This window comes from Pholcus phalangioides, unplaced genomic scaffold, assembly GCF_987345545.1.
Source record: "Pholcus phalangioides strain wild (caught in Gottingen) unplaced genomic scaffold, Ppha-v1.0 ptg000042l_1, whole genome shotgun sequence".
NCBI classification, from domain to species: domain Eukaryota; kingdom Metazoa; phylum Arthropoda; class Arachnida; order Araneae; family Pholcidae; genus Pholcus; species Pholcus phalangioides.
The window spans coordinates 19,036,509-19,053,176 of NW_028301628.1; the positions used below are offsets into that span (position 1 = coordinate 19,036,509).

Genomic DNA, 16,668 nt, shown 5'->3' on the forward strand with positions numbered 1-16,668 from the left:
ATGACATGAAATGACATTTTCATAGCAACAAGCTAAGTAGTGAGACCTTTTGCATTGCATGAAGGAAGATGGTAGTTTACAAGACATTGAGACTATTTTTAAAAGTGTGTAAAATGCATATCTTTGAAAAATGGTGTTAAATTGCAAGTTCAGTACCACACTTTCCTCAATGTAATTTTATATTGTAGTCGTTTGGTATTTTTATTTCTTTGTATACAATGTTCACTCTAAGCTGCATGCATACGTGACTGCTCATGGTGAAAATGATTCCGTACACACAAAATATAAAAATTCTCCATTGGGGGACTAGACACATTACCTTGCTCTGCTCCGGTAAAGAAAAAAATGATCGGGAACATTTCTTTTGCAGTAACTTGAAATAATAGTTGTAAATTGGTAGTGCCCTAAAAAGTATCTGAAGAATGAGAGAGAGAATTAATATGGAATTAATGAGTTGTTTGTTATCACTATATTAGACAGATTATTTTTCTTTTTTGATTCCCCAACTAAATCTGCAATATTTTATGATTTTTTAAATGGCATACACACATACATGAGAGCATTCATTATATATAGTAGCTATTATATTACATTCAACAGTGTTAAATTTTTTTGAGCAGCATTATTATATACATATGATTATCATTAATGAAGAAAAAATTTCTCCCCCAGATCGTTTCCTGTGAATTACTGGGATAAATTTGTGAAAAAACGGGTAAGCTTTTTATTTTTATTGCTACATATATTTGAATTTGTAATGGTTCATCCAGCCATTTATCTATGTATTTTCCTCAAACTTTTTACCTCAAATTTTATCAGCCACCTCGTTGGGCATTTTGTCTGTTGTGGCGTTGTATTTGTATTTGTATATAAAATTGATTTTCTCTATACAAATCTACAATTTTAGATCGATCGGCACTAAATTTTGAATATATATATATATATATGTAAGGTTTCCCCCCATCGGGAAGGAGCATGATGAGATTAGAAAGCGTGGGTGGGGGGGAAAAAGGCCCTCGACGGGAAGAGGAAAGAAGCTTGGTGCGTTTTCAGTTAGTTAGAGAGTGGCTCCTGTGGACTCAGGAGGTAATTTCAGTCTCGCTGTAAGCGAGGAGGACGTGTTAATAGTATAATGTTTATTGTGAAAAAGTATGATTAAACCAAATATTATATATAAAAGTGGCAGAGAGTGCTTATGATTGTGGCAATCATTTATTGAAAACGAACCCTACAATATATATATATTAAACAGGGCCCGTATCAAATGATAGGCTACTTTAAAAGTTTGTCAGAGATAGGCAAATGCCCAAAATGAGTGGAAACTGTTGGGCGACAATGGTTTCTCAGCCTCAACAATCACTTTTAGAATGTTTACTTTGGTTATCGTGGTTCCCTAGCAATGCGTTTCAGACATGCACATGACTTTACAATGGTTTGTCACTTCTTTGAAGCTGCCAGTAATTGAAGAAAACCAGGGTATTATAGCTAGTTATGTATATATAATCGATGATTTATTTGGTGGAATTAATTTATGTTTAATGAAAATCTTAACACAGTCATATGTTTGTTAGAATCATCTCATCACTCTTTGGATGAGGAAAAAAGGGAGGTACAAATTTTTTTTTACATGTTACTGTTTAAGTCCAGCGTGGTCATGAAATGGCTGGCCACTTTGCACATTTGCTTAGACATCAGACGCTAGCCACTTTACGAAATGACAGATGCTAGACTTAAAAGGGACATAGACTTTAACATGTATGTAACTAAAGTTTCAGTACATACTATATACTGGATATATTTATATTCAAAGTAATATTACTTGTGCTTTGATTCAGTTGCTTGCTTGTTCCTGAATCCTAAATTTCTTAATCTCTTTGCTAAAGCAGATTTTAATGATTATTTTTTCAAGTTAAGACCAAAGTTGCACATATGTGTACCTAACGCGAGTGGCCCTATATTGACCCAAATTAATTAATTAATTTTTTTTTCTTTAAAAAGGCATTTTGACACACAAATCAATCAAATTTTTTTCAATAGTCGGTTTTGGCTCAGACGTGAAGAGCTTATTGGTCAAAGAAATGGGAACCTTCTTTTTTTTGTGATGTCACAGGAATGCACAAGAAAATGTTTTATAGTTTTATGCTGATGCTTTTTATTGGAGTTTTTATGAATACAAATTTTGGAATTCTGGAAATTATTCTTTTAAACTCTAATTCTTTTTAACTCACTCACTTTTTGGTTTTCTGGTGGACACAAATTATAAATTTAGGATTTTTAATCTAACCATCTAATCTAATTGTACAATTTTGGGGCATATCTTTTAGGTGAGAGAAAAGTACAGTGAAACCTATGACTTTGATGCAATCAGTAATTTACTTGGAATGGACAAAGGAAGCGCTTTTGCTCAAGAAGAAGAAAGTTCTGGTGTATTGGGCTTGTATGTGAATAGTTTCTTGATATAATTTTCTATTCAATCATTATGAAGTTATATAAATAATATATACACTGCTGGCCACCGTAAATGCAACACCCTGAAAGAAGCATGCAAATAATATGAAATTTACAACATGCATTAGCGGAGGTGAGATATACAAATGATTAGAATTTCAGCGCAGACGCACATCACGCGCGCCTGTGGCGCCACTTCAAAGCGCTATTTAAGGCTTGGAGATTTCGACGATTTGAAGTACGGCAATTGTGTTTTTCTTGTGGTTTTTTCAAAAAAACGATCAATTATGCCTCGTAGAAAACAGCGATCATCTTTTGATCAAGTATCCGAGTTCGACAGAGGAAGGATAGTGGCCTACCGAGATTGTGGATTATCTTTCAGGGAAATCGGTAGTCGTGTTGGACGAAACCAAACAACTGTAATGCGGATATGTGATTGTTGGATGCAGGAGGGTACGACGGACCGACGTGTTCGATCGCATCCACCTCAGTGCACCACTTCACGTGATCCAGTAGCGGGGACACAATACGCAGATTTTTAGTGGGGCCCCAGACTGGCTATATCTCGGGTTTCGGCTGTGGCAAATTCTACAACAGAAAAGAATGAGATTCATCCAGGGCCCCCAAAATCAAACCTGTAAACATGGGGCCCCCGACTTGGAAGCTTGTCGGTCATCCCCCGGTGCGAGTGCCATGAAAAATTTTCATTTGTATTCGTTTTACGAACGAATAAAATCCAGGGCCCCCAAAAAATTACCCGGGACACCAATTCGCATACTTTTGGTGGGGCCCCAGACTGGCTTTATCTCGGGCTTCCGCTGTTGCAAATTCTACAACAGAAAAGAATGAGATTCATCCAGGGCCCCCAAAATGAAACCTGTAAACATGGGCCCCGACTTGGAAGCTTATCGGTCATCCCCCGGAGCGAGTGCCATGAAAAATTTTCATTTGTATTCGTTTTACCAACGAATAAAATCCAGGGCCCCCAACCAATTACCCGGGACACCAATTCGCATACTTTTGGTGGGGCCCCAGACTGGCCTTATCTCGGGCTTCGGCTGTTGCAAATTCTACAACAGAAAAGAATGAGATTCATCCAGGGCCCCCAAAATCAAACCTGTAAACATGGGGCCCCCCGACTTGGAAGCTTGTCGGTCATCCCCCGGTGCGAGTGCCATGAAAAATTTTCATTTGTATTCGTTTTACCAACGAATAAAATCCAGGGCCCCAAAATGAAACCTGTAAACATGGGGCCCCCGACTTGGAAGCTTGTCGGTCATCCCCCGGTGCGAGTGCCATGAAAAATTTTCATTTGTATTCGTTTTACGAACGAATAAAATCCAGGGCCCCCAAAAAATTACCCGGGACACCAATTCGCATACTTTTGGTGGGGCCCCAGACTGGCTTTATCTCGGGCTTCCGCTGTTGCAAATTCTACAACAGAAAAGAATGAGATTCATCCAGGGCCCCCAAAATGAAACCTGTAAACATGGGGCCCCCGACTTGGAAGCTTGTCTGTCATCCCCCGGTGCGAGTGCTATGAAAAATTTTCATTTGTATTCGTTTTACCAACAAATAAAATCCAGGGCACCCAAAATGAAACCTGTAAACATGGGGCCCCCGACTTGGAAGCTTGTCGGTCATCCCCCGGAGCGAGTGCCATGAAAAATTTTCATTTGTATTCGTTTTACCAACGAATAAAATCCAGGACCCCCCAACCAATTACCCGGGACACCAATTCGCTTACTTTTGGTGGGGCCCCAGACTGGATATATCTTTTGCTTCCGCTATCGAAATTTTTCAACGTTAAAGCAGCAAGAAAACAATGAGATCCATCAAGGGCCCCTGGAAATGAAAACTTTTTACTTATACGTGAAATCTTCCCCGGGTACCCCGACCCTGTGTTGGGAGCACTGCTGTTGTGTGTGTATATTATACATATATATACCTCTCGGCATGGACCTCCCCCCCCCCCTCCACAAAGGAAGGGCTGACAGGGGCCACAACGATTCTTATCACTTTTTGATTTTTCACACTATAAATTAATCACAGAGGGGCCCCTGAAAAGCTGGTTTGGGGGCTCGAAATCTAAATTCCAGCCTAAGGGCTCTGCTGTAGGATGTAGGAGCCTCTTGGTACATGCACATAACATGGTCCCGATGGGTCAAATGGGTCCCGATATGTGAATATCGACCCAATATCGATATATGATATCATATCGATATATGAATGTGAATATCGATATATGAATCGAACCCACTTCCGTAACAGACTTCCGTCACTCGGTTGCTTAGCAACAGGCCCTTTTCGAGTTTGTTTGTGATTTTATATTATAGAATAGATATAAATTTATTCTGAAAACCAGTAGTATTTTCAAGTCTCCTCATTATCATTGCTATTAAGTCATTATTAAGTAAGTTGATATAAAATAAGTATGTGTCACTGGTGTAATACTTGAAAATGATAGTAAAATGACCTGACATAATCAGGCTATACAAAAAAAAACCCATTATATATATAATAATTCATTTGAGAAATACTTATTTGTTCATCAAAAATTTTAATGCATATTTAGCGATCCTAATAAAATGGAGTAATGTTTTGTCTGCAGTCAGTATTGACAGATACATATCAGTTTTTTTTAACTATTTCAGAATAACAAGAATGGACTGGAAATATCAAGTTTGGAAAGCTGGAGTAACTATTACTGATAATGTAAGTGTGCTCATGCTACATTTATGCATTTGAAAAAATGTTCTAATCGTTATAAACATTCAAATTACCAGCAACCTCTTATCATATTTTTTTGATGCATTTTCTTATAAGTGAACAGTTTTTTTAAATTGAGTTCCCTTGTCTTGCTAAAATACCTCCTTGAAATTATTAAGGGTGAACAAATTTATATATTATTAAGTATGCTCAAAGGTGTATCAAAGGATTTGTTTTAATATTAGAGCACAATCATTATTTTTCTTCAATATAATCTTGTTTTCTACCAGTAAGTGAGAAGAAAAGAAAATACTCTAACAAAATGTCATACGGTGAAATCTGTATATAACAATACTGTGTCAATAACGATGAACCTGCCTATAACAATAATTTCTTTTTGACGGAATTCCTATTTAATTAAATATAATGCAAATGCTCAAACTGTCTACAACAATAACCTGTCTATAACAGTATTTTTTCTAAGTCCCTACTGTATCATTATTGACCAGCTTTACTGTATCCAACAAATTTAGTTCAATTTTATTCTTTATCTGTAGCTATCATAATTAACAGCACTTGACATGAAATCAAGCCCTATTCAACTTTGCTCATTTGTATAGTAGAATTTATTATTAGTTTCAAAACATATAGCTTCATAAATTGTTTAGGCCACATTTTCATTGTGAAAATTATTCACATCATTAATATTATTCAATATGAATAAAATTCATTTTTATAGGCTTTCCTGTACAATACATGGTATTTCACATTTTCTGTGATGGGGAATTTCAACTTCTTCTTCTTCGCTGCTCATTTGTTGGATATCGCTGTTGGTTTTAAAACACTGAGGACAATCTTGCAATCTGTCACCCACAATGGGAAACAAGTGAATACATATTTTCAATGCTCTATACTCGTACAAATTTTTTTTTATCCCAGTGATATCATCTTGAATATCTTAACACTTGATATATATATATATATATATATATATATTTTTTTTTTTTTTTTTTTTCTTCTGCAGCTTGTCCTTACTGTGATGCTTTTAACAATTATCGTGTACATATATACAGTCATTGCATTCAATTTCTTCAGAAAATTTTATGTTCAAGAAGAAGAAGATCAAGTAGATCAAAAATGTCACAACATGTTAACGGTAAAATTTTATATTTTTGCACATACTTTTAAGTGTCACATGTTTATGCAGAATATCGAGGATATCATTCGAATGTATCTTCTTATTTTTAAAACAACAGATTAATTTACAAGTGTTATAAATTTGAAGTTTAACTTTTTTTTTTTGCAGTGCTTCGTTTTCCATTTATATAAAGGAGTAAGAGCTGGTGGAGGCATAGGCATGTATCTATTTTTATCATTCCTCATGATTAGGTGCACAATCTTTTTGTGTTTATTTCATTTTCTACTGATGTGACTAAATGGGCTTTGCTTCCTATGCTCCAAATAAAGACTAAAAATTTTTAGCGGAGTCTGTATGGAAAGAAAACTGTGCCAATTTTTTTATGACCATTTTGAACATCTTTTCAATTAATCTTACTCTACATATTGCTATAGACCAGTGATTCCCAACGTGGGCGTTAACGCCCCCTGGGGAGCGATGGAATGTTCCGGGAGGGGAGCGGTAGAAGCTACTGGTATAACATAGGATCCTATGGGTTAGATTTCGTTGGGGCAATGGGAGAAAAAAAATTTTGAAGGGGGCAATGGGGAAAAAATGTTGGAAAACTGTGTTATAGACCTTCTAGAGCCAGGATGCTCAACCTTTTCAGTCCGCAGGCTAGATATGCAATATTTCTACCTCTTGTGGGCCAGAAACTTGTATATAAAGAATGACCATATGACCGTATTTTATGGATATTCCCGTAATTTTGGCCATCCCAACTTTTTAGAATGTCTCATTTTCCTCCTATTTTCAATAAGGCTTAGTTGAATTTTTGAAATAAAAAAAATCATTATTATTTTCATGACTTATGATGCTAATTATCATAATTAGTTATGGTCATTTTAATATATTCATCTCACGTGTTTTTCAAACATGTTTTTTTGGTGAATTACAATTTGACCTGCATTATCAATAATTTTCTGTGAATGGCAATTTTTTCAGAAGTTTTAGTGATAGTACGCAACTTTACTTTTGCCTTTGACAAATTTTTCTGGCTGTAACTGGCAACTTGCATTTTAAAATTTTTTGAGCAATATCCCGTAACCTCCCATATTTAAGCTTTTTATCAAAGAAATATGGTCAACCTAGGTATTTATCGTGTTGTGTGCACAGATACTTTTCTATTGATAGAACTTTCATGGGCCTGATGGAGCCCTTTGCTGGGCTGAAGGTTGTGCACTAGATTCTCAAGTACCTTAAGGTCCTAAAGTGTACAGATGACTGTTTATTTTGTGATACACTTCCTTCACTCCATTTTCATATCTTACACTGTTTTCATGTTTTGACAAAATAAAAAAAAAAAACCATGGAATCAATTCTGTTTTTTCTGGGTATCGTCTGTAAATAAAAGTTATTGGATTTTAATTAATGTCAAATCTTGTTAACAGGTGATGAGATTGACCCTCCTGATGGAGATGAATATGAAGCTTACAGGATACTCTTTGACATCACATTCTTCTTTTTCGTTATTGTAATCTTGTTGGCCATCATCCAAGGTGAGTGGTTCTGTTCTATAATTTAATTTTCAATTAATAATAATTCAAAATGAGACACAACATTTTTTGCTGATCTTTTTTCCATTTTTTCTTATGTGTGTGAGACACAAAACAGATTTGAATTTATACAGGAAGTATGATAAATTTATTTGAACAACATAATTACAGTAGAGCCTTCCTTATTTGAGATAAAGTACTTATTTCAAATATAAGTAAATACCGTATATATTCGTGCATAAGCTGAGTTTTTTTTGTAGAAAATTCGTTCCTCAAGTAGGGGAGGGGGGTAGACTTATACTCGGGTCAGTTTTTAATGAGAAAATATTGACCCCCGAAATCAGCAATCATTTTTGTAGCAGAGTTCGAGAAACCTGCATTATTGGTATGGGATATGTTCAAACCCCACAGAACCGATATTGTCAAAGCTGAGGCAAAGAAATCGAAAACATTATTGGCTTTGATACCAGGTGGGCTAATGTCGATTGCACAGCATTTAGATGTGAGCATCAACAAGCCTCTCAAAGACTATTTGAGGAATTTGTGGATCGAATGAAGGAGTTCCGACGATAAATAAACTACAAAAAGTGGTGCTTTGAAGAAACCTGACATTGGCCTAGTGTGCCAATGAGTACATGAGGTGTGGAATTCTGTATCCGCCGATCCTTCAAAAAGTGTTGTGTCAGCAATGCGATGGACGGAACTGAAGATGATATCCTCTTTGAAAGTGACAATTGCGATGACAGCCCAAATGAAGATAAAAACGGAGATGCTGCACCCCCTATGATGATCTAATGGATTACAATGAGCTTGGAGACTCAGAAGAAATGGATTAAAAAGTGTGAATAATTTTTTAATGTAAATTTCCGCAAGCTATTCATTTTGCATGAAAATATAAGAAATTTTTTTCTCTGAAATGCACGGATTTTTTGGGGTTGGCTTATACACGGGTTTTCAATTTATTGCGGTTTTGGTGGTCCTGAAGTGGGGGGTTGGCTTATACATGAGTATATACGGTATCTCAGTGAAACCTCAAGAGCTGAAATAAGTGGCCCTGAAAGTGATGAAAGGAGTAAACATAGTAGAAATTTGTTTTCAAAACCCAGCCAAATCAACTTTCAAATTTTGCGCCATACCTTTGGACACTGACCACCCTTCTCAGTCCTAATATATCTATCTTTAAATCTTCACATTTAAAAAATTATTTAATTTACACCAGACATGAGAGGTTTTACCGCATACAAAAATATGATGCAAGTACAAATGTTATTGAACTTTTTTTCATTCAGGAAACTACAAAATTTATAATTGGTGGAAAATTTTGTTTCAAAAACATCATTTTTAAAACAATAGGATTTCTTTTACCAAACATTTAGAACATACAGTTCTAAGTTACTATCCGATCAATTATAAATCAATGCTGCAATAATTTGTTGAATCAGTTCACAAGTTTATAAACATTCACCTCATTACAGACTGATTTAATTACTACTTGTTTGAGCATTTGTTTTTTTACACCTATCTATTACAGGTTTGATCATTGATGCTTTTGGTGAACTCAGAGATCAGTTGCAGAGTGTAGTAGATGATATGGAAGTAAGATAACATAATTTTATCAAAAATAGATTTTGTTTAAAATCTGCATTACAGTGAGAATTTAATACATCTTCTTTAACCTAGTATATAATTCTCTTTCAAAAAAAAAATAAGCCTGAAAAGTAGATATGTTTTCAATGCATGTACAAGAAAATGTATTTCAATACCTATTAACTGAACACATAAACATATAGTTCATATCTTTTAGCATCTCGATTGATTTCATATTCATAGATGCAATGAAATTTTTATGTACTGAAAATAAGATTAATTTTTCTGCCATTGTATAATTGAAAATTTCTTTCTAGTCTAATTGCTTCATCTGTGGAATCGGAAAGGATTACTTTGATAAGGTCCCGCACGGATTTGATACTCACGTTCAGAAGGAACATAATTTAGCAAATTATATGTAAGTAGTGATGATGCAATTCTTAAGATTCCCTCAACAATTATTTCAATTGATGCATTTAAAATAGTAAAAAAATGAAATGTCTTTTCCTCAAACTTAATAAGTGAACATAACCGTGTCAGAATGATGCAATGATTTTCTTTTCTGCAACAAATGTTTTATGGGGAAACATTTTTTGTTTTCATAAGTGAATAATTTGAGCATTGTTGTCTTGTGTATTTGTTATGGTAAATGTGATAAATTGGTTATTATATGCATAGTAACTGGTTATTAAGTTTTATAAATTTCACTTTTAATGGCGGATATGCAATACCCAAGTGTCATTGGTAAATTTGATAAATGCTTGAAATTTACCACCTTCATCTGTGATTATGCATAATATCCTAGTCTAATTGGTGAATTTGATAAACATGAAAAAAATTTCAAATAAGTCTAGTATGTGTGATGAATATAGTTGGACCCCCGATATAATAATAACCAATTTTATGATTGTATCCTGATATGATACAATACATGTATGAATTATCATGTATAATATTATATCATATAGTATGATTTATCATGCTTATCAATATAGCGGCACTTATAGTATTATGCACAATTGCCGGTAAAAGTGATTATTCTCGGCAAATTTATCAAAAAATTTACCCACAACACTTGGGTATTATACATAATCACTGGTAAAAGTGATAAATTTGAAGAAATTTATCAAATAAAAATGCTCAGTAAGTATTAATGATAACCAGTTATTATGTATAACCACATTTATCACGTTTACTGTAACATATACATTGTCTTGTCTATGTTTCAGGTTTTTCCTCATGCATCTCATCAACAAACCGGATACTGAATACACTGGTCAAGTAAGTTTGTTCATCAGTTCTATCTTAATTATCACAAAATCCAATAAGTATATTTTAATAATAGCAGTAGAATGGCTTTCAGAGATGCTGAGACTTTTTATTTTCTCACACATTTTGCACAGGAAAAGTATGGATACTTTTTCTCCGAGATTAATGTTGAAACTTTTTTCACCTGTGGCTCCCTTGACCTTATCATACTTTATTCACAGCTCCACAAAATAGTCTAAAAGAGAATCACTTCAAAGCACTGAGTAGGCAGAAATCATTACACCAGGGTCTTAAACACATGATCAATGGGATACTAGAAGTCTGCTGAGCCCTTTGATAACTTGTGTAGTGGCGTATAGCTCAGTGACCGCTGAAACGTTAAATCTGGCCTGTGGTGTATCAGCAGTTCAAGTACCTTGCACTTAAACCAACTCACAAAGCCCCTAGGAACTGTGACAGTGCACACACTTTGAGAAGAATTGGCTTAGTTTATTTAGATTATATTTGCTAGAACCAATGGCTTCTTTACAAGGGACGGCTGACACAGGCTCTTCTATCCCTGGGGGAGCGATATGGATGCTATTTTTTCACAACAAATTTACTATAGGGGCCTATTGAAAATTCTGGCATGGAGGGTCCATTAAATCATCAGCCTAGAGAACAAGGGCCCTCAAAACTGAAATTACTCTCATTCATTGGAAAAATCAAACATAAAAAGGGAAAAATAAAATGCTTTGAGTGGGAGTTTTGAAAAATTCCAGCACCTAAGATTATCTGGAATCTCTGACTTTTGAGACTCTACTGTATATAGATATACAGTTAAAGCTGGTTATGAAGACCAGGGCTAGACAAATCGAAAAAAAATCTAGGTGCCAGAAAAAAATTTTAGTTTTTAAAAAACTTTACCAGAAGAAAAAGGTATAAAAATAATACACCCCAAATCTTCTTTGACATTTTCAGGGCATAGTCATAGTTTCTTTTACATTGGCAGATAAGCTATTATAAATTCCAAAAATTTTGTGCTGCTCTTAGCCTGCAATTTAGTAGCTATGAAAAGGAAATTTTAGGCACCAATACCAATTTTTTAGTTGCCAGAGAGACCTGGTACCTGGGATTTATCCAGACTTGATAAAGACCATATTATTCCAACAACTGGCATGTCCCAAAAATTCTCATATAACGATGACCCTACATGTTCAACGGAGCAAGCAATAGGGGTCATTATAATGAACATCAACTGTATATGAATATTTTAATACTCAACCTATATTATTATCTTCTCACAGGAAACATATGTTTGGGAACTGTATCAGAAACGTTGCTGGGATTTCTTTCCTGTTGGTGACTGTTTCAGAAAGCAATATGAAGATGAACTGATGGGCGGAACAAGCTAGAAATGTGAAACATTTCAGATTCTGTTCAACTCCAGTCAAACTGTCTCAGTGTTGTCTTCTCTCAGTGTCTTAGACACTGACTTCACCCCCACTCGCGTGCCCACAAAATTAAAATTGCATTCTTTTTATCTTCAATATTATACATTGTTTTTACGGTTCATCCATGTGATACAGAAGTGCTCTAATTCCATTTGCCTTAAACTTTCCTCGCTTGACTTTTACACATATATTCACCGTGAATGGAATGTTCACTGGAAATTCCCTCCTGCTTGTCCAATTTTGAGCCATTTATATAAAAATATCCCATCTATGTACATGTTTGCGTATGTAAAAAATGAGTATGTAAAAGATATGAATAAAATTTTCAATACCTTCATGTGTTTGTATGAAACAGATCACCTGCAAACATTTTATTTTTTAAATTACAGTGAAACTTTGACTTACAAGCACAATTTGTTCCATAAATGTGCTCATAATTCGAAATACTTGTATATGGAATCAAACTTTCCCATAGGAAATTAATGGAAACTAAAATGATTTGTGTGTGTTCTACTACTGCTTCCCTTACACCAGCCACCATTCTTTTCAAAGATACTTGTTATTTTATTTTTGTTCGAATGTTTCCAGAATAGTATAAAAAACAAGGGTTTCATTCTAAAATTTCTTCATGCATTAATACTTAACGATAGGGCGAGACAGTCTGCTGTAGTTTTCTCAACGTCAAAGCTTGAATGGGCGCTGGTCGCCCATTTAAAAAAATTCTCTGCAGAAAGCAGGCAGCATAAAAAAAAATTCAAGGATTGACCTTCTCTGCTCCAAAATATGGAAGCCAAATGGCTGCACCAGAGATCACAAAACAATTACATCACCATAAATATGTTTGCGTCACATATACACATACATGTTCCTGCATGTACCAACTCCTTAGAAATTCCACAAAGGAATGTGTGGCCTCTCAGTTAGTTTTGTCTTAACTAATTTACCAGATTTGAAAACTGAGAAAGAACACGTGCACCCTTAGTGACATCACTTATCCAAATTTTCACAATAGATGGCGCCACAATTTGATCAATAAAACCAGCCATAACCATTTTTCCTAACTAAAAAATTCTGGGAATTTAGACTGTTATTGTTGAATGTGGGGGAAAAAACATTCATATCAATGAAGTATCATATATCTGTTTCAGAGTGGAAAAAAAATTTCCCCCAGAAAAAAAAATAATGCTGGAAACCTGAAAAGGAGGACAAAAGGGCAAATTTTCCAAAACGTAAGAGGATGCTTGAAATGGCATCAAAAAGGAAGATATGTCCTCCTAAAAGAGGATAGTTGGTAACCCTAGTCTTAATGAATGTGCCCAAATGAAACACGAGCCCTTAAACTATTAAAGAAGGGTGTCGTTAATTCGCGTTAAGATGAAGCAAAGCCGGTTTTTTAGCTGTGATCGTGAGCCAGTCAACAGACACACACAAAAGTGGATACACAAAGTTAGTGTTCGTCTAGGGGACTTTGGTATACGTACTACTCGTATTATGAAAAATATCATGTTTATCTCCTTTAATAAGTTACAATTTTTTGCTCATCTTGCAAGATATGAAGTTACTTGTAATCCAAAGTTTTACTGAATAACAAGCAAAATGCTTCCTATAATAGGACACTTCCTTTGAACAAATGCACAAAGCTCATGAAATATACCAAATAATAAGCCCTATAAACTTATCTTATGCCATCTTACTCTTTAAAAATTTATGTTCTTGTCAAATTTCCATGCATTAGGCCAGAATTAAACTATGAAAGTTTTATAAAAGTTCATTTATAAAACATGAAAAATAGAACCAATAAGATTATCGGTTACATTCGAGCAAATGCAACCAATAACCTTACTGGTTGCATTTTTAAAGTTTTGTAAATGAACTTTTATGAAACTTTTATAGTGGCCTAGTCACCTGGCGTATACCTGGCCTTAGTCACAAAATAAGAATTTTTTATGGTAAAAGTCTCTGTTATAATAAGACCTGACAATTGTGGGTAAAATGGTCATTATAACGACTTTTCTCTGTCAGGTAATGAACATTCTTGCTTTATCTGCAAGCATCTTTACAGGCCATGTCTTTCTATTAGAAATTCAATGGGATACCAAAAGAATAAAAGTGAATTCTGGTTCACAGCAGTCGATTCTCTAAAAACTTTCCTGGATAGAATTTCATACTTTTAAAACAATTTAGCTACCCTCTGACATAAAAATTTAAATTCTCAATTCCATGGCTTTATAAACTTGTTGGCACCTTCATACTAATCAGAAGGTTTTCAATCATGATTACTGCAAATTCTAATTTCTTCCAGTATTATTCACTTGTCTGGCCATTCAAAAATGATTTTAAATTGTATTGTATGTTCCGAATAAATAAAAGCTGTGAACAAAAGATGACTGATTTACCAGAAGTCTAAATCAAATATAGTTGAAATAGGGGTGTCATACACTGTTTCCAAAAGTCCTTGTGGAATTTAGACATTTTCTCGAATATCTAGAAAAATACTGTGGGCAAATCGTTTTGAAAATTTGGTCTCATGAACCCTATGCTTTTGCTCACAATCTCCAGTGAAAATTTAGTCACAAGTGCATTTACTTTTTATCAACCCTATATGATAAAAAACTGCAAATGATTTTTAACTTTTACAAAATATTGTACTAACTTTGTGCAATATTTGTGTGCATTTTCATGAGAATAGCACGTACATTCACAAAGATATATAATAATAATCATATATATTACATCTTTGTGGTATATAATTATTATTATATCTAAGATATATTGCATACCTATTATAAATATATAAAATTCCAATTTTCATCATGTTTTTGTTTATAAGATAGTTTTCTACCAATTTTTATGAAATTTACAATTTGACAATTTATTATTCAATGAGATATAAACATTTTTAGTAAATGACTTTTAGTCGCGCATGCATGGGAAAAAAAAAAGATAGATTTTATTTTTTCATAATTTGGTTTCGAGATATATAATGCATCTTATATAAAAATTCCAGTTGAATGTCATGAAAATTCAAAAGATATATGCGATATCAGGAGCTGCAATTTATGTTACTGGCTGAGAGCACCTGGATGATAAGGGACTTTCCACAGATTGGTATTTCAATTATTTTCTGCATTTGATTACTTCGTTCAGTTTCTTCATTTTGGCATCATACACGTATGTGTGTTATATTCAAGCATTACTCTTATATAGCATCAGACACGTCCTAACTCATTCGCATAAAGCTGTGGTCTTATTTTTTAAATAATCAAATAATATAATCAAAATACTGATTCATGGAAAATCCCTTATCATCCAGGTACTCTCAGCCAGTAACTTAAATTAAAGCTCATGATATCACATATATCTTTCTGAATTTCCAGGACATTCAACTAGAATTTTTATACAAGTTGCATTATATATCTAGCAATCAAATTATGAAAAAAATATATATATTTCCTGTGCACATGCATGACTAAAAATCACTCACTAAAAATGCTCATATCTCACTGAATAATAAATTTTCACATTCTGAATTTCTACACAGGGTGTCTTGTGTGTAGTGCCAACCTTTCTGTGAATTTCATAAAAATTAGTTGAAAACTCTGCATGTTATAAGCGAAAAACATGAGATGAAAACTGGAAGTTTTACAGAAAGCATTTATATCTTTTTAGAATAATATACACACTCTTATCACAAAAATGCACACAAAATATTACACAACGTTAGTACAACATTTTGTAAAAGTTACACATTTGCAATTTTTCATCAGACAGGGTTAATCAAAAACCTTTTTTCATTAATTTTTTGTCTGTCCCCCAAATGCGCTGGTGACTAAATTTTCACTTAAAATTGTGATTACAAGCATAGGGTTCAATAAATGCAATTAAATATAATATTTTCAGTGTTGAAATGCTGTTCAATGCTTAATTCTTCTCAACACACCTCCTTCCTTGCACTTCCAAAAAGTGCTACCTATCTCAAGAGAAGCTGAATTCTAGAAAAAAATTAGGTCATTTCTCTTTTTTGTGAAGGATCTTTTCACTCTTTATCAACATTTTTCCAATTGACTTTTCTTTCTTTAGTGAAATTGCCCCAGCACAAATTTAGATTCCTCATTCATATTCCGACAAACGCCTCTTCCAGCAAACACCATACAAGAAGTATTTCTAGTGTGGTGCTGTTTCGGCTCCCGAATGTACTGACTGACCCTTTCATTATACCTATATCTGTTCTCTATACCAAGGTGAAGTTTCTCCCGGAAACCTTGATAGTTCTAGAGCTGGTTCATGGAACCCTTGATGATGTTGAGGATGTTCTATAGAACTCAAAAAAAAAAACAAAAAAAACTGTATATTTAATCTAAAAAAAAAAGTTTGTCCTTACTGTCGTCCTAACATCATCATAGTCCCAGAGCAAAATCAAAGACGGCCTAGGCAGCGCCTCTTAATTTACATATTTATTGTCATAAATCATTGTGCCAGATCTTATTGCGGAAGCTCCTATACAACTGAGGTCTCTGCATACCCCCCCCCCCCCACAAAGGGAGTGGGT

At 34.3% G+C, this 16,668-nt stretch overlaps 1 protein-coding gene across 13 annotated transcripts in view; it reads left to right on the forward strand.

The window, feature by feature from the left end:
- The window catches only part of RyR (Ryanodine receptor), a 178,209-nt gene extending 165,753 nt beyond the window's left edge, over positions 1–12,456 (forward strand). For 11 of the 13 annotated variants that reach the window (XM_089255391.1, XM_089255395.1, XM_089255398.1 and 8 more), the window contains 11 exons: positions 673–715; positions 2,325–2,437; positions 5,103–5,163; positions 5,897–6,043; positions 6,182–6,313; positions 6,464–6,512; positions 7,726–7,833; positions 9,362–9,426; positions 9,735–9,835; positions 10,647–10,698; positions 11,973–12,456. In XM_089255391.1, coding sequence (XP_089111517.1) covers positions 673–715; positions 2,325–2,437; positions 5,103–5,163; positions 5,897–6,043; positions 6,182–6,313; positions 6,464–6,512; positions 7,726–7,833; positions 9,362–9,426; positions 9,735–9,835; positions 10,647–10,698; positions 11,973–12,080 — 979 coding nt within the window. In that variant the 3' untranslated portion in view covers positions 12,081–12,456. The remainder of the gene's footprint in view (positions 1–672; positions 716–2,324; positions 2,438–5,102; positions 5,164–5,896; positions 6,044–6,181; positions 6,314–6,463; positions 6,513–7,725; positions 7,834–9,361; positions 9,427–9,734; positions 9,836–10,646; positions 10,699–11,972) is intronic. The other 2 variants (XM_089255400.1, XM_089255401.1) reach the window with 1 other exon arrangement.
- Positions 12,457–16,668: the final 4,212 nt, after the last annotated feature.